Source organism: Ornithodoros turicata, unplaced genomic scaffold (genome assembly GCF_037126465.1).
Source record: "Ornithodoros turicata isolate Travis unplaced genomic scaffold, ASM3712646v1 Chromosome23, whole genome shotgun sequence".
Classification (NCBI taxonomy): Eukaryota; Metazoa; Arthropoda; class Arachnida; order Ixodida; family Argasidae; genus Ornithodoros; species Ornithodoros turicata.
The window spans coordinates 1,957,527-1,979,885 of record NW_026999342.1 but is presented as its reverse complement, the minus strand read 5'-3'; the positions used below and the strand labels follow the sequence as shown (position 1 = coordinate 1,979,885).

The 22,359-nt window shown below is 46.7% G+C and overlaps 1 protein-coding gene and 1 long non-coding RNA gene across 4 annotated transcripts in view; both read right to left on the bottom strand.

Moving 5' to 3' along the window:
• The window catches only part of LOC135373261 (methanethiol oxidase-like), a 326,674-nt gene that overhangs the window by 7,992 nt on the left and 296,323 nt on the right, over nucleotides 1–22,359 (bottom strand). For 2 of the 3 annotated variants that reach the window (XM_064606490.1, XM_064606489.1), the window contains one exon: nucleotides 19,667–19,812. In XM_064606490.1, coding sequence (XP_064462560.1) covers nucleotides 19,667–19,812 — 146 coding nt within the window. Of the gene's footprint in view, nucleotides 1–10,472; nucleotides 10,499–19,666; nucleotides 19,813–22,359 lie in introns of those variants that run through there. The other variant, XM_064606491.1, reaches the window with a different exon arrangement.
• On the bottom strand, nucleotides 3,403–4,257 carry LOC135373264 (uncharacterized). The gene is made up of 3 exons (XR_010416388.1): nucleotides 4,112–4,257; nucleotides 3,820–4,052; nucleotides 3,403–3,711 (listed from the first exon to the last, which is right to left on the bottom strand). It is a non-coding gene; the product is annotated as an uncharacterized LOC135373264 (long non-coding RNA).

Below are 22,359 nucleotides of genomic sequence, written 5' to 3'. Positions count from 1 at the left end.
AAACGCTCCGAACTGCATTTGTTACGCAAATTTGCGGGGTTGTTACAGAGCCGCCACAAGTCCGACGTCAATGAAACTGATATTGGATGAAAGCTCATTTGTTGCTCTTTCGTGTGGTATGCGGTTTGTCACGTTGTGGTCATTTACATATTTTGGTACGGCGCTCTAAACGAGAGGCCCTGCGAAAGGATCTGGTTTTTTAGTCAGCGTTTTTCTAAAAAAAAAACAGCTTCAAATTTGTTAATATTTTGTGTGTACATAGCTTAAACATCCATATTTTACCACGTAAAATAAAAAGTCTGCTTATTTGACTCCTAGGGGTGCGCGAAATATTTTTAGCTCGCATACTCGCGCGCTCTCCGCGGAAGGCTAAGCGAACGGAGAGTATGCTTCTCTTTTCGGCTGCGCTTTTCTAAAAAAAAACAAAAAGAAACAGCACGAAATCGGCAGATATTTTCTTCAAACACAGTGTTGACACTCTTGTCGCACATGACAAAATTTATTTTCTGCTTATTTACTTCCTACAGAGCCCGCGAATTGTTTTAGCGTGTCTAGTAAATGACTTCAGAAAAGCGATACGAGCACACTAGTTTAATGCATGACATTTCAAGACAAAAAGGTAAGAGAAAAGATAGTTATCTAATAAGCTAGTAATTAGTAGATACAGTCTTATTTATAGATGCTTACATACAACATTGTCACCCCTCTTGCCCATGCGTAGCAAGAGGGGAGCTTCGGAACAGCGCGTACGACTGACTATACTCGTTTGACTTCTTTGCTTCTCGAAAAGCTTCGACATCCCCACATGAAAGGCATAAAAGAGTAATCCTTTGAAGTTTTGGCTGTAATTTCACGACAAGATCGTTTGCTGTTTGGACAGCTTCTGATGGAGCCGACCGAAGGTTGTGGAGTGAAGCAGTGTGCTTGACGACACCACCGATCCCGTCACAGGCATTTTTACCATGACCAGGTGCACTGAACAGCCACTTCGTAACATGACGAGTTCTCTGTAGCTCGTAGAACTGGAATCGGTTTTTGAAGTGCGCGGCGGCGCCATTCGATACGTAAGAACAGGTACTGTACAAAGGTCCAGTCTCATCCATGTGGTCGTCGATTTTTCTGATTGCCAGAAGCGTCAAAGCTGTGTCGTGCTGCATGTCGTCTGACACAACGGCGAAACACTTGGAACCGGAGAATGTGCTTACCACGCAGGTAAATATTGTACAAGGACCGTTCTCGGCTCTGTCCAGGCTGGCTCTTTATGAGCGTTCAAAATATACGTCTGTTTTCAAGTAGGAGGAATCAGTCGATGACCACACTCCCATGCTTGGTTACGTGGAGGGAAAAAGGCAAGAGCAAGCAACCGCAACATTTGCCTCCCGTTCTCACGCTTCCCCATGAAGGAACTCACCTTGAAAAGATTAAGCTTCAGTGCCATGCGACGGGAAACATACTTGTCCTTCATTTACAGCATTACTAGTGGTACCTACATTTGCTTTTTGTCGGCACTTGTGAACGATGTTTCGACCATGCAATATGCGTACGGTACAGCTCTAAAAAAATGAAAGAAAGAAAGAGTGAGAGAGAGAGCGGTTTTGTGTACCTGTTGAACAACCCAGAGCTTGCAGTGGGGACGACGTTGAAAAACAATTCGCGGGCTCTGTAGGAAGCAAATAAGCAGAAATTTAATTTTGTAATGTGAGAGAAGAGTGTCAACACTGTGCTTGAAGAAAATAACTGCCGATTTCGAGCTTTTTTTTTTTTTAGAAAAGCGCAGCCGACAAGAGAAGCATACTCTCCGTTCGCTTAGCCTTCCGCGGAGAGCGCGCGAGTATGCGAGCTAAAACAGAGCCATTTATAGGGAGAGTTTGGCCATTCTTTGATCTTTTGCCGCCTGATGGGTGGAGCCTATTTTGACGTCAGAGTCATCATTGCGACGCCAAAAAAGCCTGAATCCGAGCAGAATCCACTTATCAGCCGTCTAGTCCGCGCCATATTGATGCTGTCCTCCAGCTAGCCCACAGCTTCGTGGTCGCGCTGAATGTAATCTACAGGAATAACCGGCTTATGACCCACTCGTGCCAGTGATAAGGGGGGCTTTGTTGCCGAACTGAAAGAGTTCAAGGACGAAAGGCTTTCGAAGCAAGAAGTTCGCACGTGCCTTCTCTCCGTGGATTGTAAACAACGATCAGCATCAATATGGCGTCGGCGACCAGCTGACGACGGGACAACAATAGAGCACGACGAGGGAGGTCGTTCAGCCGTGACGTCGCATGACGCGCTTTAAGTTAGGCTCCTCCTAATGGCCAAACTCTCCCTATAAACGGCTCTGAGCTAAAAATATTTCGCGCGCCCCCTAGGAGTCAAATAAGCAGACTTTTTATTTTACGTGGTAAAAGATGGATGTTTAAGCTATGTACATACAAAATATTAACAAATTTGAAGCTGGGGTTTTTGAGAAAAACGCTCCCCGAAAACCTGATTCTTTCGCAGGCCCTCACGTTTAGAGCGCCGTACCAAAAATTGTAAATAACCACAACGTGGCAAACCGCATACCACACGAAAGAGCAACAAATGAGCCTGCATCCAATATCAGTTTTATTGACGTCAGACTTGCGGCGGCTCTGTAACAACCCCGCAAATTTGCGCAACAAATGCAGTTCGGATCGTTTTCGGGAATTTTTCCCGATATGTTTCGGCCATTTTCCACAACTTTTGTTTAGCTTACGTGAGATGCATGCACCCCTTCTATGGTGACAAAAATTGCCGTCTGAGGGCAACGTCCGGTTCCAGAGATACAACGCCGCAAACTTGGAAAAAATTTAGCCCGGAAAAATGTGCGCTTTTTTTAACCCCCTCCAGAAGGAGAACGGGATATCGCACAGACCCGCGGTCAAGCTCGTTTCGCTTATTTTCGACCAAAGAACAACATGTAATTTTCCCGGGAAAAAATAATAATGTGACCGGCGGGCATCTGTCGATTATAAATGAAACTACCATGAGTTTCACTGAGGATGCAATTCCCATTAAGAAATTTAGCAGCTGATGGATCAGTTCTGCCATCGCGTAGTGTCCACGGACACTTAATCTCCAGGACACCGTCACCATGGCAGCTGCAACTCCAAAGTCCGTCTGGGGTAGCTCCAATGAACGAATCCTATAATGTGTTAAAAATGATTCTGTTGTTATAGACTCTTCACTTCATGCCCAAGCTTCATGCATAACAATTTGGGTCAGCTGTTGAGACTCCAGTCTATCGCACCTTTGCGCCAATGACAAACCCATTATCATAAATCTTGAAGTCCTTGTGGCGTGTCTCCATGAATGACTTGTAAGCATTTCTTGCAATCATTTCGTGGTCTCGCCCCCACTGCATTTGCTTTGTGGTGATGGCCGGCAGGAACTCTCTAGAGGATTTGTGGTTAGCTTTCGTGCCTTGACCTAAATTACAGAAACATTATTTTCATTCTTCAGTTTTATATGCATTACACATTTCATGCGCCACATTGTTCGGGTCAACTGAGAATTAAGTGTGGCAAGTTACTTGCCCTATGCATTATGGATGCTGTAATTCTTCCGTATCTTGCCTCCTTCCACAGGTGGCTTGAAGACTGCTGCCTAGTTGACTTCTAAATCCTTTCGATTTCAGTGATAGGCACGAAGAGGTCGTGCATTAGTGTCTCGCCACTGGAACCAGATTTTGCGGCATTCCTGAAAATAGAGCACGTGAAGTGTAATAGAAAATGACACGCAAGGCCTTGCATACAATGCTTGAGGCCATTACGTGTCTTCAGAAGAATTTCAATTCAATTTAACTACCTCAAAAATGTGTAGCACTCTTCATCTTCTGAAGCGGAATCCGTATCATCAGGGTCCATCTTTGGCACAGATCTTAGGACAACTGCAGCTGGATTGATCTCTCTCAGTCTTTTAAATATGTGCGCATCAGCGGGATTATAAAGCTCAGAAGTGTTGTCAGGCTCTTTCGGAATTGATTTCCTTGGTTTTCCAGGTTTGCTGAGGTTCGTCTCATCAAGGGGTACCATAGTTGACTGCAAGAACGTAAAATGTAGTGCATTGTGCAACTATTTAAGACAACAAATATGATTACCTTCTAGTTAACTTTTGACATGGAAGAGATGTACATGATGCACCTTCTGCAAGGCTGCGGCTTGTGCAGTCGACGGCGAACAAAAGGGCAGCTACGTGACTGCACACTTCTGTTAAAATGTGAACAAATGTAGAACACAAAAACGACCTTCATTCATAGGTAATCAACTCACGGGAACACGCCACTTCCCATTTTGACGAACGTTATCCATAGTGAACGATAATACGCAGTCAGAAATCATGTCTCACCCCGCTTTGCATGTGCAGTGACCGGCGCGTACTTGGCCCGTTGCTGAGTTCAAACACACCCACGCCCTGTGGGGATCGCCAGTAACTCTCTGCGACGGCACAATCTTAGCTTTCACAAAACAGACTCCAGATCCATGAGGCTCTCGTGTTTTACACTCCCTTACGAAACCTGCTTTGCAAAAGCGTGCGAATTGAGGACCGCAAGCAACCAAACTTGGGCTGTTTCAGAATGCATATAACAACAAGTAACTTACCAGAAGTAGAGTAATAGTGGGCCTCTAATGACTTGTATGCTAGTACAGTGTCCGCAGTAAACTGACTTGGAGAGAAAATTAAGTAAACGACGATACTGGCGATCGTCGGCGGCGGCATGGTGCGCGGCTCTGACGTCCAGTCGTTTTCGTGAACGGCGTACGGATCTTCGTGTTGAACACCGCTAATATGCAACTTCTCCTTGTAGCAACACTTGTCATGGTCCTTCAGTGCATTAAAATAATCCGACATCATGTGAATTCAATGATTAACTGCCATAGATACAAGCGGCACACCTCCAAAACGTGCCGATGTCACAGCGCAACAGCTGGAGAGATGCTTGTTTTGCCCACACCAACCCCGCGTATGCGCAGGTGGCGCTACTTGTTTGTAAACAGTAAAGTGGTCTATAAGCGTTAAGCAGTTAGCGGCTGTTGCTTATCTTCCGTTACCCTCGTGTGTGAACCAGGCTGATGAACATGCTGTTGGCATCCGAATAGATGAGTGAAGGAGCGCAGTGGTTCGCACGACCGCGCAAAAAATATGCAACTCGAAACTAATTGATTACTCGAAAAGTCTCTAAGCATCCATGCGCTTCAAGCTGCCGCCGGCAACGTTTCACAACGCACATGGTAGAAAAAAATTCTACTGTTCTTGAGTTTGTGGACCAAGAGCGAGGGACGTACCGCCTCCTAAATGCGCGCCAATAGGAGGACGCGGAAGTCGGAGCGCTGCAGTCTCTGCTCTTGCCTAACAGATGGCACATCGCTAGTGCTCGGCTCAGGATATGTGACCCAGCACTCGCCTGCTTCTTCCGGTAGTGCTACGTCCTTGAAGCTGACCCACAGCCTCTACTCTCGTGTAAGAGATGGCGCAACATTGGCGCTCGGTAGGGCACATGTGGTCGCCATAGCCTTGAGCCTTGACCTTGATACTGACCGGTAATATAAATTCCGATGACGCGGCGACAGCGAACCACTACTGCGTAGTTCTGACGATTATACTTTATGGATGTGTTATTGCCGATTTTTTGCGAGTTGGACATTTTGCTCCACTCTTATGCGTGAACACTGCCTCAGCTCATGCAGGCTGCAGCAAGCTGTGCAGCCTACCGGCAAGCCTGAACTCGAGGAGGTTGTCTATCCTCGTGGCAACCTCCATCGTCGGAAGCTCATCCAAAGAGCTTTTCTGGACTTTTTCAAGGTCGTCAACCCACAAGGGCGACTGTAGGAACACGTGATGCCTAGCAGCAACTAATGTAACTGTTCTCCCCTTCCCCTCCCTACCCCCCCCCCGAGCAACATGCCGCCAGCTAGGCAGGCAGGCCGCTCGTCTACCCAACGTTACCCCCCCCCATGCAAAAAAGGAAAATGTTGCTGCTTGTTCTACTCCTTGCATTAAAATAAATCATTAAATAACTGTACGGTGTGTTTTCGTTTTTGTCAATAGCTCCAGAAATGTGGAAAAAGGAAAGAAATGTTGCTGCTCGTTCTATTCATCCCACTGAAATAAATAATTTAAAATGATTGTACTGTATGTGTGTGTGTTTTCGTTTTTGTAAGTAGTTACGCGAGTGTGTGCCTTCTTTCCCCCTTTTTTTGCATTAAGTGCTGAAACACGAGGTTTGAAAGTAAAGTTAAACGTTTCGCTCCACTCTTATGCGTGAACACTGCCTCCCAGCGCGCTGCTAAAAGTACGCACAGAAATTTTATTTGGCAAAATGCTCCGCAACCCGGGAGAATTTCTTCTTAATATTGTCTCGTTGTCTGTGTGATCCGTTTCATCAGCTAACCATAAAGCCGCTCCTGTATTTTTTGGGAGCACGGAACCACGTCGGATCATTATTTCAGCCAATGCAACCAGGGGCCATGTTTTTTTCCGGAACCCCGTGCAGAGTAGCCTGCGGGATTGACTGTTGTCTGAGTTAAAGGGCTGTTTTCTACTTAAAATAATCAATTCATGCAAAAATGCTTAATCAAGTACCATTTAGCCATTTTAGTTCTTGTTTTGAGGGCAGAGTGACCACTGAGAGCCCCTTTTTACCCCCCCCCCCCCCCCCCCCCACCACCACCACCACCACTTATGTCCACGGCGAGAGAAACTCCGGAGGCGGGACCATTTTTTCCGGAGCCTGCCGCTGCTCGGCTACTGTGTGATTTTTTTTCTTTTGTCTACTTCTGACTCAAGTGGACTCTGTGTTTCATCCCATCTAACGCTTAGAAAGAAACGAGGCGCATCTCCAATAATGGGTAGCTTTATGGCACATGAAAGGCCTTATTTTGTACTATCGAACGATAGCGACCTTACTGTTCTGGGACGAAAAGTTACTGAGCTACGCTGTGTTACACTTTGTGTTGTTCTGTATGTGTGCTTTTCTTTTCTTTTTCTTGTGTCACACATTAAAATTTTCCGAAAAAGTAACTACGCGCGACAGGCATGTGGTAATGACCTTGTCCAACATATGTCGCAATTTTTGCCCTACAGACTGTACGCAATGTCTGTCTGGCAATGCTGTAACCTGTCTTATTCTAAGGGGCATTGTAATTAGCGCTAGTAGTTTATGTCCCCTTTTTGTTCTTCCGTCTCGTATGTTTGCCCCTTTGATTGTCTTTTAGCCCTCCCCATTGCAATGTCTTTTGTGCTGTAGGCACAAATAAGTAATTAAGAGCTCAACACAGTTTACATTCAGTCCACTGTGAGCAACGTACCTACTCATTCCGTGCCCAAGGGATTTTACTGACATGTCGTTATACCTCTACTAACTTTATCCTGAAAACTGTTTCAGATTGGCTCACGGGAACATTCAACGGGCGGTGACGTTTAGAGGCTTTTTGTGTGTGTGTGTGTGGTTAACACTTTCTGTGCATAGTTATTTATGTGTTTCGGTGTAACAATCTCCATGAAATCAGTGTTTTTTCAGTTAATGTTGCGGCGTGTAGTTCGTCTACCCGATGACAATCAGTGAAGTTCAACTTTAAGAGAGACAACGAGATTACTTTAAGCCAAATCTTTTTGCAAACTCAGAGGACAGCTCAGTCTAAAATACACACAGTAGTTGTAGAGAACGCAGGCATGCTGAGTCGTCTATGCTGTCATCAGGCGTTTTTCATTTCCTCCTTCTTCTCCTCCTCATCATAATCATCGTCATCATCATTATCATCACCATCATGAGTACGTGAGCGCACCCACAGCGAGCAAAGAAAATACTGTCCTAAACTTTCCACTGAATTTAGTAAGGGCTACGAACATCAGGACTGTGTCTTAGTCGGAGCAAAGGGCAGCCTGTGTCAAGAGCCTTCTGAACAGGGTTCACCAATTCTTTTATGGTGTGCATATAACATAAACAAAATTTCGTATCTACTTGAGCAAGTGCGTCATATTCAGCAAGAGCATGCTGAAATATATTGTTATAATGGGAAGGGTTCGGGAAGGATTAGCCATGCGCCGATCGTTTGGAAACTGCTCAGGCGGCAGCCCAATGTGGGTTCCAGGCTGGACAAATATAGGCTATCTCGGATTCCTAATGTTGACCCACTTTTGCAATTGCAACCCTGCCAAAGCAAGCCATAATATTGGCAGCCGATATTCAGCTCCGGTATTGCCAATGTACATCCCGTACTGGCTTTGGCAGCAGCTCAATATCGGTCTCACATTTGGCCATTTGGCACATAATTCGCTCATTGGTCCCATATTTGGCAAATGGGAGGGCACTATAAGCCCAATCAACTGGTACTGCTCGCAACACGGTTGTCTGGAATCGCCTGTCAGCAGTTCCGCAGCCTTTCTTTCGTCGCGCTTGAAAGCGTTGTGGCAATATTGCATTTGAAGGTGGGCCATAGCCCAGCCAGCACACCAATATTAGTTCAATGTTGGGCCAATGGAGCCTGCCAGGTGCGCCAATATCAGCCCCATATGATCTGACAATACTGGCCCCACATGTCTGGACTTCCGACAAATGACGCTGTAAGTTCGTGGTGCTGACGCATTTCGAGTACCGCTTGATGTCACATTTGCAGGGCACCCTGTTAAAAAAAACTCATAGAACTCTCTATGTGTAAAGGAATGAGCAATATGAGGAAAGCAATCAGTAGTATGAGCAACGCTATGGGCAGTATGATCAACGTTATGGGCAGTACGAGCAATGTTATGAGCCGCACGGCAAGGCCAACCAACGACGCGCTATGTGCGCAGATATAAGCATGAGAAAAGCAATGAGCAGTATGACGAAGGTATGAGCGCGGACAGTTTAGTTAACCAGTTATTCACCTAGGAGTGCTGGCACCACAGCGTCTGGTGATGGCCTTTCAAGAGACCTCGTCACTGTAGTCCGGCAGTAACGGCCGGAACTCCATTTCCCTTCGTCCGATTCTGTTCAACTTTTAGGTGCATGTTTCCCGTTCCGTGTCCTACAACATTCTATTTGGCTCCTGGATTCTCATCCAAGCCGTTGCGAGTGCCATCGCAGTACTTGGGCGCTTACTTGCTTATTCTACCCTGCTTCCCGGAGCCGCCTGGACGTATTTCGCTCAGCTCTGAGTGGGACTCATATTTTCGTCGCCGTCTCCATGCTGTGACAGTGTCTTTCTGCAGTTTCAGTGATAACTGAAGGTGTCTTGTGTGTGCACCTTGGAATCAACCTACGGAAGCCGTGGGAGGCGTGTGCGCATTACAGGTATGTTGCAGTCCCGTTTTTCTGTTATCGTTCGTTATGTCTGTCGGGTTAGCTGTCTGAAACCACCATATTCGTGCTTTTTGTGACTCTTTGTGGAAAGCCTTCGTTGATAGCCTTTACATGTGTGTAGAGAATGTTTTAAAAAAAGTCGTGCACTAAATACTATTACCAAAATTTTGTGGCTACGTGCTGCAGGGCGCACCGAAATCGCACGTTAGCATGCTCCAAAAAGTGTGTGTTGGGATACCCCAATGTCAAGCAAGCCACAAACACTCTGTGTCACTAACCAGTTGCTGTAGTGGCCAGCGAACAAGTACATGCACTCAGTTTTGCAAGCACTGCGCATACATACTCAGATGTTTCAGAACCGCGTTCACTGGACGTCAGCAGCATTAGAGGAAGGTTACGTTAAATTTTAATCGGCAAAATGACCTCGTGCGTTATTCTGACTGACTAAATATAACTTCATACTTTGAAGTTGTGATGTATGCGTTGGGATGAGAAACAGGCCCTAATCACGTGCGTTTCAGCGTGAACCGATACGGTTGTATAAGTTGTGGGAACTGGAATACTTCTAGGAGCAGAAATTTAGCACTGTTCTAAGTTTGTGCTTTCTTTTTCAACAGATGCCTTCGTCAAATGAAAAAGCTTTGGCAAGCTTTCTGAGGGACCTACGTCGCGACAGTACCATACATGCTCATAGAAGCTACTCATACAATAATTGCCTCATACAATATATACATATATGAGCTCCATGTGATTGCTCACACAGATAGCTCTATGGTTTTTTTTCACCATGGCAGAACACAAAACATAACTGACACGCCACGCAAACAGCGTTGAATTCCGTCCTAACAGTGCTCCCACTCACCTCTCATATGGGAGCGTATAGTCCGTCTTCAGTGCGTTTTCTAGACAACGTTTGCGAAAATCATCACCGCCGGCGCCAATTACTCTTCTCCGCTTCTAATCCTTTTCGTAAACCATGGTCACGAAAAAGGAGCGCTCACAACTTGACCAACATGAGACTGTGGCGCCCTCTGTGAGGCGTGGGTGGAAGCACTTTACTGGATGCTTCAAAACACCGTGCTTCAGACACTTTTCCGCCGACGCCAAAATCTCCCTCCCCTTTATACGTCCACTTTACAGCAGTCGTTGTAAAACAGTGGTCCAAGAATGAATCTGCGTACTTACATCAGCCTTTTTCAGTTTGAACTGAAAACGAAAAAAAAAAACAATATATGGGTATCACTACGTTATTCATGGCTATACGTCAGCGTCATTCGTTAGCAGAATGGCTAACCGCTCTGGATGGTGAACAGAAAAGCTGATCAGGGGGGAAATAATAATGGTAATGGTACCGTGATGTTACACGTAAGGTTTGTCTGCGCAGTGTGGCGACATGTTGCACGTGCCGCAGGGTACGACTGCGGGCAATTGGGACCACCTGGGGTTCTTTTGACGTGCGCCGGAAATCTCTGACACACGGTGCTGGAAGCAATGTTTACCTCCTCCACATTGGTACGGCCCTCGGCCGGGATCGAACCCTCTCAAATTTAATCTTCAGCTCAGCAAGCCAGCATGCTACCGACTGAGCTACCGAGGAGGGTTCATCAAGGGGGGGGGGGGGGGGCTATGCTCGGTGATTGTCGAGATAACTCGACGCCCCGAGAAAAGTAATCGAACCGCGCTTATTGGACAGCGGGGTGCAGGGTGATCTCCGCAGCCCAATAAGCACGTTCCGCTTGCTTTTCTCGAGGCGTCGACTTATTTCGACCATCTGCGAGCATAGCCTCATGATAGGAGGCGAAGTTCGGTCTGTGCAGAGATAACTTGATGAGGCGAGAAAAATAATCGGAACGCGTCTCTTGGACGTGGGGGGTGGGTAGCGCGCAGCACCTTGCCCAGCGCTGCCCAATAAGCGCATTCCGAGTACTTTTCTCGACGCATTAGTCCTATAGCTTATTCCTCGCTGTAGGTGGTTATGGCAAGCAAGGGACATTGTTATGAAAAGTAAATAACTGGGAAAAGTTAAAAACAGTAACAAACGGCATTATATCAGAAATATAGCAAGTACCGTTAACAGGTGCTTGCAAGGTGCACTTGACACTATCGTATCCTACCTCTCCGACAGTGGGCTTTCTATCTCACCCAGCAAGACTGTTGCCATGGCATTCACCCGCCGATCCATCCGCAAATACCCCCTCCACGTTGGCGGTCAACAGCTCGCCTTCGTACGTCATCACAAATACCTGGGCATAAACATCGACAGGGAGCTGACTTGGTCCAAGCACGTCAGGGTCCTGTCTACCGCGGCGACTACCATCGTGAACGTCCTCCGCCGCATCTCTGGTTCGTCCTGGGGCCCATCATACGCACCTTCGCCAGGTGCATACCTCACTCGTCCTAGGGCTAGACTGGTATTGCACGGTCTAAGTTCAACACCAGAGCGCGAACTTTTGAACATCCAGGCGCGGAGCCTTCGAGTGTGCCTTGGTGTCCCAAGAACGACCGACACCTTCCTTGTCTTGGCTGAGGCGAAGGAGACGCCAGCCGACATGGAGACCCTCTGCTCTTGTGCGCGGTACCGCACACGACATGCTGCCCACTACCTATGGGACATTCACCTACTCTATGAAAAGTCAGCTTTCGGGGCTGCTGTTTGCAGGCTGGCACAGTCTCTTCCGCCACCTCCGTCGCGCCTGCTATACGCCCCACCTTTGTGGACCCTCGTGCTGCCTACGACGGATCTGCATATTCCCGACATGTCCCACAAAAAAGACACTTCTGTCCTGGCTGCGCGCTAGTTTGCTCTTGACCATTTGAGCTCGGCTCACGGTCAGCGTAAAGCAATTTTCACGGATGGCTCGGTTGTGCCCGGCGCGTCGTCTGCAGCTTTCTACATGCCTCACAGCGACACTGTGCAGGCTTTCAAGCTGCCGCATGAAACTTCATCCAGTGAAGCGGAACTGACAGCCATCTATGAAGCGCTCAACGTCATATCCGGTTCACTGGCCGACTCGTGGTCCATCTTCACGGACAGCAAGTCAGCATTGGAGATTTTGGCGTCGTACCGGTGCAGTGCTATTTGCGATACCCGCACGCTTGTATAATCGCCAGATCGGCGGAAGCTCCTAGCTTCCGGCCACAGCGTACGGCTCCAGTGCGTGCACAGTCACGTCGGGCTGCCCGGAAATGCCCGTGCTGACATCGCTGCGAAACGTGCCCACACCACGGCTGCCTTATGTATCAGCATCCCGCTCTCAATGTCAACCTGCCAACTCCGAATACGTCGCTTGCGCTCTCGCTGTGTCCAAGATTTCATAGAACGTGCCATCTCGCCCAATACATTTCTGCACTCCATCGACCCAAAAATGCAATACGTCCCTCTCCCAAACATCATGAGGAGGGAGGCGTCTGCTATCCACCGTCTGCGGTTAAGCGTGGCTCGAACGCCAACACGGCTCTTCCAAATCAGCATGCTTCACACCCCTACATGTGCAGCCTGCTCTACCGAGGGCAACACTTCCCACCTGTTCCTCCACTGTCGCCTGTTCGCCGCTCCCCGTGGCACTCTCATGGAGCGGCTAGCTGCCCTGGGGCTGAGGGAGGTCTCGCTGCCAACGCTACTGGGCCCCCTGCCACGCCCCCTTCAGTGGCACGTCGGAAGGGAACACGTGCGCTTTCTGACCGACACAGGGCTCGCGCTGAGCCTGCGACTGCGCCAATTACCTTTCGCTCTTTTCGCCCCTTTCGTTTTTTTTTTTTTTTTATGCGGGAATAGCAAGTCGGCTTCTGGCGCCAGGCTAACCTTTCCCCTCTTTCTTTGTTTTTTTCTTTGCAATAAACCTATACCCCGCCCTGTTAAGAGAAACAGAAACGGATATCGCCTACTCAGAATACTTGCAACAAAAATGGAAAGTAATATGATATACGGGAACAATACGGGTACCGCAGGACATTGTGTCATTCAGACAAATTTATGAAATAATGCTGAATGAAGCTAACCAGAATAAACTGAGGAACTAAAAACTAAAATAAACCATCAGACTGAAGCATATTAGTAAATAGAAGTAGCGTAGTTCTTATGGTGACATTCCAGTTGCAAGCGTGAGTAACACTAGTGAAAACCATGTTCCTATTAGCTGTTCAAGCTAACCACCTATGTACGGGCGTGGCCCCTGGTAACCAATCTCCAGTGAACAGGGAACATCTCAGGGAACAGCCGAGCATCCTTGAGCCCAGCACTTTGAGGGCGCCCCATTCGCTCTATGTAGAGGTAAGAGAGGCAAGATTTGTTTCCTGACCTTTTTGTGTGCCACAACATCTATAACTATGGCAAAAACTAGCGATTGTGCAATTTTGCTCAAATTTAAGAGTCTCGTTTCAAGAACAACGGTCATGAGTTTTACCCCGAACGAGAGCACATTAATAGGGATTTGAAATTACACATTTTGCGAAGTCATAGGTAATAGACTAGAGCAGGTATGTTATTTAGAATCATGCACTGCACTCATATATAATAGTACATATATAAATATAACATATATATTTGCTTTTAAGTTGATCGCGCACACCCAGCGGAGGACAGTTGTTTTGTTCTACTTGGAACTCGTCATCACGGCGCAGGGAAGTGACACAATCTTGGCTCGGCGCTAACAGTGTGTCTCAACGAGACATCAGTGTTCCACGGTGACGGCGCCAACTGTGAAAGCCGCAGAGCAAGCCAGCAAGTACGTATACAAAGAAAAAATAGTCGAAGCTCTGTGGCTGCACGTTGAGCACATGTTTATAAGTTGATCGTGCACTCCCAGGACAGCTGCTTCGTTCTATTTGTCTATACTGTGTTCTACTCGACGTCTCGATGCGCACGATCAAATTATAAACATATGCTCAACGTACAGCCACAGAGCCAGTCAAGGGGAGTTGCCTTAGGGCGGTTTTACTTTCGCTATCCGATTGCTCGACCTGGCTGCTACTAGGAAACCGTATTTATTATCAGTGAGGGGACTAATTAACAGAGATATCTTTATCAACTTTCTAATTATTGACTTTGGGGAGCACATTGCAATTTTAATATTAAAGCCTGGTGGTGGTGGTGGTGGTGGTGGTGGTGGTGGTGGTGGTGGTGGTGGTGTAACTGCTTGCCGTAGTCGGCCTCGCAAGGCGGGCAACATCACGACTAACCCAGGTCCGAAAAAAAAAAAATACCGGGAAAGACAGGACTGTAGATTCGGATTTGCAGTGAAGTCCAATCAGGGGTTGAGCGATGAGCAGCGTTGAGCGATGAGCGGTAGAACACCAGAAAATGAAAATAAAAATCACTGTGGGGATGCTTGACTAAGGTGTTGAAGAGTACTCGGCGAAAAGGCCACTTGTGATGCGTTCGTAGAGACGGTATATCAGCTTGGTATCCCTCAGGAAGGAAGCCAGTTTTGACGCGTGGTAACGTCTTTCTGCCGGCGTTGAGCCGCCAAAGATGACGTCATGTACTTGCGAGCCGTTGCGGATGGTGGGGTCTAGATGCTTAGATCTTCCCTTACTGTAGGCAGGGCATTGTAGAAGGATGTGTTCAACTGTGTCGAGGGATGTCGAACAGAAAGGGCATGTTGGATCGTGCGTAGTCTTCAGACGGTGGAGTACGACGTTCGAATACCTGGTCTTCACACCAACTGACGAACCACGAATCACAACTTCGAACCACTGACGAACCACGGTAGTAATCGCAGCGCGCGCCACAGACCTAATTATTTTAGCTCTGCCGTCTGTTGCGCACCTTAAATGATCGCCTCCAAAAGACTGACGGTGACGTCTATATCTCGGCCTTCACTTAGCGTCACAGCAAAACGCGTAGATTGAGAAGTTACCCGTCAAACAGAACTCGTTACAAGTTAAGTTACCATTTAAGTTACCGTGTGCAAAATGTAACTAAGTTAATAACGAAGTTCTTCAGTCTGAAATGTAACTCCCAGTTACTGAGTTACTTAAAAAAATAACGAGTTATTTCCAAGTTACTTCGGATACAAAATGGCATTACGCAGGTGCAGCGCCCGTGAGCAGTTGAGTTAGACTTCGAGTTGCCCGCGGAGGAGTGAAACACGCTGAGATCGTTTTCGTTTATGTCCAACAATAGACCTCTCCCTGTTTGTAAACAAATGACGCCATAGTGTTCGACAGGGCAAAAATTTCGTTGAATTGAACTACGCTCGAAGCTAGAGGTGAACAAGGTCGCGCGCGAAAGCCACGGCCTTGAGGGGATTACGATATGGTCCCTTAAAGGGACGGTCTCGTACAGCCGAGGCGATTCCGAAACATAGCCAAAACTAGTTTCACGACTAGTTTTACTGTACACATACAACCGTAAAAGTTTCATTCGGAATAACCAAGTCGTTTTCGAGGAATTTGTCGAAACGTGACGTAAGAGCAGACGACGAAAGCTGCACTTCTCTCATGCATACGTCACGTATGACGTCGTGCGTCGTCGTTGTCATGGTAATTGTAACTTGCAGAAGCACCTTGGGTTTAGTCACGGAGGAGAAGTAAGGAGACCGAACTCTGCCGCGCCGCCGTTGAAAAAGTGTGGTCACGATTCCTCGAGTCTGATTGTGGCCGCGGCGCGGCGCTCGCGCTCCGTCAGGTACATGCTCCTCTGAAATGACGGGCTTGTAATGCGCTGTGTCAGACTTACTAGTGTGTCCAGTGCAAGCAGGAAAAAATAATTTGATAAAGAAACACGATTGGTCGTGTATCAAGAAACGATCTCGCTTTGCATTTTTCGCCTGGAGTCCTTGTTGGTGCAAAGCGGGAGGCTTTCATTTTACAATGTGGGGAAGCCGCCGTCAAGGGGGATCCGCGTTTGCTCGAAGGCTTGAATGTCTAAATAAGCGTAGTGCTCTCGCAGTTAAGAAGCTGTTAGGAATCGCGGAAGTACGTTTTGTTTTATTTGAGATAAAAAGACACCCGAAGGTTGTTGTTTGACATCGTACAGGGTGGTAGTATAGGTTGCGTGACTGGCAAGGCACGACTGCGAGATCTACATTGTTAATGGTGTGCACTGATTATTATTACTTCCCACGAACATCTCGCAGCGTGAGGAAATTATGTAATTGAGCACATTTTGATTACAGCTATTGCAATACAGCGTCGTTGCGCGCGTATCTACCACCCGCTTCGCGCGTGCACAACGTTTTGGGAAACGGGAACTTTTTGTCGTAATTGTGAAGCATCCGCTAGGGTACAGAGGATTGAGTTACATTTCACATGACACCACACATGAATTTAATGCCAAGGTGCCAGAACCCACTTTCTGTCACAGGTTTGCAAACGCAGTATAGGACACGTACTTCAGTTTAAGGAAGAGATCCCGAAGACGATTTTCATCTTGGTGTCCGTTTGGGGTGTGAAGCCCATATCTACTGGATTGGGGTCTTTTTTAGCTTGGGTAGAGTAAAGTTTCCCCAATAGTTCAGGAAAATAGATTGCAGCAGTCGATGTTTAACAAGCACACACTTTATGCAAAGAAGTCCACATGTACAACTTAGAGAAGGCACGTGAACGTTCGGCCAACTCTCCTTGATGGCACCTGATCTCCTTCTGCCTCGTTCTTTCCTTCCTCTTGCTTACATCATCATTTTCTAGGTGTTGCTTACATCCCGTCGGCTCCTTTGAGAACGCACCGCTCCGAACTGTCGGTATCTGACACCACGAGCCACTTCATCCATTCTCACTATCATATAAACACAACGTCCACATTCCAATCCGCATCCGTTTCCAATTCTAACACGTTCCAATTCTAACAGGTAGAATACCTGGTGTAGCGTGTTGAGCAGCATGCGTGTGCTGAAGTAAATTGAAACTCCTAGGCATGGAACTGAACATCAAAAGTCAGTGTTATTCAAAATGTCAGTGTTGGACAACACACATTACAGAGTACATACCGACTTTCTTTTCTGTTCCCAAAACCGTAGCATAGCGTGTCACTAAAACGTCGCCATACACGAAGTTATCTTAATTGCTTCACACGTACGCAGATAAAACTTTCCTAATACCAGCTTATGCGGCGACACCACATAGAAATTCCCACATATTCCGAAAAGATCGCGTCGGGAAACTTTACAGATCTTCAAACACATCATTCCCTCCACGCCATTTAAATGTGGCTTTTCAGCACAACCTTTGCTTCCTTTGGAGTAGGTCCCACCTATGACACGAAAACGAGGCAACAGAAATTGCAAAACAAGATTGGAGCTCACCAGAAAACATTAACTCATTATTGGAGAAATCGTTGTTAATTTTTATTACACAAACACTCGTTTTTAACGCTTCTTAGTAGAGTATTCGAGGACAAACAGCGCATTGCCTTGCAGGAGATTTCGCGGAGCTAGTACCGGAGGGAACGCGAGCGCCGCACCGCGGCCAACAATAGACTCGAGGAATTGGGACGTCATTCTCCAGCCGAGCTTGGTCTCCTTACTTCTCCTCCGTGGGTTGAGTAATCCCCTTTGCTCTCGAAATGGGGACACTCAGGCATATACCTCCGCGAGCGGAGAATGTAGTCCGAGCATTGACTGTGGGGTCTCCCATAATGTGGCGCACAATCGGATACGTGGAAGCTAAGTCACGTGTTTTCTTTCCGCGAGTATTTAATGCAGTTTTTAAATAAACACGTAGTCCTTCTCCATGTACGTCGTCAGCGACTTCATTTCGAAACATGATCAGTGTACAACGGGGAGTGTAATGGAAGCGGGTGTAATATATTTTTGGTCGGAGCTGTAATGCGACCGCGCGCGCCGATGGCCAGCGACTTCAGATTTGTGATTGTGGATGGGGTTCTTCTGCGACTTTTAACTTGTTTCTGAGGATTAACATAGTTGTTCTGAACCATCATGCTTGCCACTACTTAGAATGCGCGTTTTTCACCTTAGAACTGAAATAAAATGTAAGAGAGTTACCGCGGTGCCCAGTAACTTCTGAAAGTCGTCTGCTCACGCCGATGCACCAGCGCGCGCAAAAGCAGACGATTTCTGTATCCTATCACGGACTTACCCGCAGGGCGACGTGTCCGTTCTTACTGTTGCCAACACAGATCGCGGCATGCTCTGCAATCTTTATCAATTTAATTCCGTTATTTAATAACTGTGGCGTGTTTTGTCGGGTAAATTAGCAGCATTCAATTTTCAATATATTCAGCTGCATATTCAGCATATATATTCAGCTGTATATTCTTCTTGAAACGAGTCTAGGATGTTTGAGCGAAATAGCGGTATCGGTCGTTTTTTTTAAGTTTTTCGTTTAAGTTCCGTATCTGCAGAACCCAAGAAATAACGTCCTTGCACCTCTTTCTTCTACGAAGAGCGAATGAGGCGCCCTCAAAGTGCCAGGGCAGCACTACTCGGCCAATCGTTCACGACTGCGCAATGCAGGTTTTATTTTTATTTTTATCAACAAGCGCTTCTTTCAGAAGTCCGAGTCTAGTGCTATTATTTATCACAATGGTGGTGCTTACATAAAAAAATCGTAATCGCGAAAGCCGAAGAGACGAAGGAGATCGCCTATGCCCTTGTCACACGAGCAGCGCTAACTGCCGCCCTCACACGGCCGACCAAGCGGAGGTTACACCGCTAACCGCGGTCATGGGAAACCGAGCTTGGCAACTTCAGTTTCGCGAAGAAACCACGCTTTCAAGATTCCGATTTCCCAACGTCAATACTCGTGTAATGACATTTTCCGAAATAATCATGTGTGTGCGTTGTATCGAATGGTTGTTAAGCTTTTTTACCCTTGCACACTTTTATTTTTATTATATACAGCGTAATCAAAATATACCTGTTGCTTGTGTCACAATCATGTGGTCACTGCTAAAACGTCACAAAGTGCCGTGTGACAAGAACCATGGTCCACGATAACCGCGTTTTGTGGGGTAACAGCGGTTAATCGTAATCGAGGTTAAGGTTGCCCATGTGACAACGGTATTACCTGAACCGAAATGAAATCACCCTACTGCAACTCGGCATCCTTTATGCTGAAAAACGAAACAGTCTTATATCGCTTGACACTAGTAAGTCCAGACATGCGGGACGGTGAACAGAGCTAGCAGACGACCGAAATATGGACACACGAACACATACGCAATGCAGCTGTAAATGAACCTTGAAACTGCGGGAAGGCATGCTGACTGACTGCTTTTTTCTCTTTTTCAATAAATCAATACTGACTGTTACATCGCTGACTGACATTTACGTTATTCGTGGCTACTTCCTTGCCGCTCCAAATACAGCAGGTGCACAAACAAACCACGTCGCCTTCGATCCCTTTGCATCACACAAGGCTGCGGCGCTTGCGCTCCCCAGATGTAACGCGTGAAAACAATGCAGCCAAACTCACTCGATCATCTCGGGGTAGAAAGCCCTGTCCCAGGCACTAAATAGGGATGTAGTCGAGTAAAGCCTCTTGCCGTCCAAGCTCAGCTGCAACATTTGTGGTGCTCCTTGTATTGGTTTTCCCTTCAACACAAGACGGCAAGGTTGCTCCTACAGGAGAGTAAAGTGTTATCGGTAAGTACACTGTTACCTTTGCGTTATAAGCATAGTACCGGTCAGTGACAGCGGAAACACCCACAGGTCTGTTGATGTAGGGATAGTTCATTATTTAGGAATTGGTTCATAAAAACGGAAAATGTTTGTTCTTTTCAAGTACCCCTGAGGCAAAAAGAAACTAGACGACAGTCCTCATTCGTCGAACTGGTTGAGTATCACTGTACATTCCTCATTAACTACCCGGGCACATCCCAGTGTCGGCGTGATGTCACCAGCGCGCTATCCACTGAGTCACGCGATCTGTGCTGGTGCTAGGTGCCGGCTGTGCTGTCTGGAGTTTTTCCTGGGTTTTCGTCAGAGGCTGTCAGACATATGTCGGCACAGTTCCCTTAGAAGTCGGCCAAGGTCGCACATTCCCCCCAGAGAGTTAGTCGTGACGTTGCCCATCTCTGTGAAGCCGACAACAGGGAGCACTTCAGCACTACCACCACCACCTTATTAAGTAAAGCGAATGTTGATGCAGTAAAAAAAAAAAAGAAAAGAAACTTGAGCGACCATCCATCAAGTATTTAATTGACCGAGTTGTAATTCTCAAAATCGGCGTATATATATGTGTATAAATAGATCTTGCTATATCTGTACTTCGCTAGACAAGTCCACCATGTATAAAAAGTAGATTACGTTTCTATTGCGCACATATCGTCCTCTATGTATAGCATACATGCGTCTATGAAGTAAGACTCCCACAATGCTTCTCTTTGAACACAAATTACTAAATTTAACCTCGTGGTCATTCCATGAGAGATTATCTAAACACGGTGCTCGACCACCAACGATACTTTAAACAAAAACTGTGCTGGTAGAGGGTCCACGTGAAATTATAGCTCTGTGGGTCTCAGCTCCTTTTTGTTTTTGTTTTCTTCTCTCTCTCTTTGCGTGGGCTCTCTCTCTCTCTTTTCCGTGGGCTTAATGAGTGGCGTCGAGTCCGAAAATGTGACTGATATTTTCGCAATTTCTTGGCTCATGCCATTATCACCAACTAGGCGTGATTTTCATGTTATTCGAAGGCGCAATACACTCTGGACACGCTAACTCCATCAAAAGCACTGCGAGCAATTACACCCACCCCGTTAACCACGCATTCACATGCACAATCTCCAATGTCATATACTGCATTGAATGCGGTGACTACTCTATGCAATACATCGGTGAAACTGGCCAACAAATGAACAACCGCCTTACCGGACACAGAACCGACACGTACAACAAACTCCCCAAAGCAGTCGCCGAACACTTTAACGTTCCTGGTCACAATTTTGACAACATTAAACTATATGTTCTAGAAACCGGGTTTCCATCCACACGTGACAGACGTGATAGGGAGTCTTATCTCATATACAAGTTCAACGCTCTTCACCCGCCGGTATCAACAAATCACAAGGCACCCTAGAAACAATTCACAAATAAAATATGCTTTTCCCTTCTATCTCCCTTATCATCTGTTATGTTCTGCATGGCCACTGCTTTCTGCTTTCTTTATTGCATGCCAGGACTTTGTATTACTAATATTTAAAAAAAAAACATGCTCGTTCTGGAATTTTCCCCACGTAACCACTGACATCTTTCGCTATGCTTGCAAATTCTTGAGTGTTGTCCCGTTTCGTCCACGTGTCCGTGAACCTCCCATTTTTCTGTAACCGGTCTGGAGCCTAGATCACTACGTTCACATAATCCCCTCCACACTCTAACAAAGCGGCCATTCACTCCGGCCGTAGAAGCCCGTACGGACCCTTTCTTCTCTCGGGGCTGTTGACCCACAATTCGCATGAACCTTTAAACAGGTCACACCTAACCCTTTAAATATCATGCCAATGATGAGGACGGTACCCAGAAGAAGAACAGTCTCTGTTCGAAATATCGGCGGCTTCTGTCCTGAGGCAACTCCCTTCCTGGACTCTGTATATGTTACGCAAAAGAGGTATCTCCCCCACCTGGCCTAGTTGGCGCAAACGACGCGATCTTGGTTTACTTTGACATTTTTTAACGCCTTGCCCTTACAACTGACGGGTAAAATAAACACAGTATCTTATTCTGCACTATTTTCCTTACAACCACAAGAGGTTTCGTGTAGACGCAGACAAACGAGACATTTTTGTGCTGGTGCTGAAAACGAATGCATTGCAATTTAGGCAATTTTCGACCACGAGTTTCGGAGTGCGGCGTTCCACATCAAAATATGTCATTTGATAGAAGGAAGCTTGAACTACATATACTAAAAAACAAGTACTATTTGAAATTTTATTTCTCGAGACTGACCTGAAGGACGGCAGATGTCAAGTTTTCCGAAATTGCGTTTTCAAACGTAGCTAGCACAAGAGGTATCGCGCACAAAAAGGCCAAACTTTTTTTTCTTGGTTCTACGCGACATAGCACTCAGAAACGGACCCTGTTTATTTTGCCTGCGAATCGTAAGGGAAAGGCAAACAGAGCCGAAATCGCGTGCAGCTTTAGAAGGTGAGGCATAACCGTGTTTTGTATAAG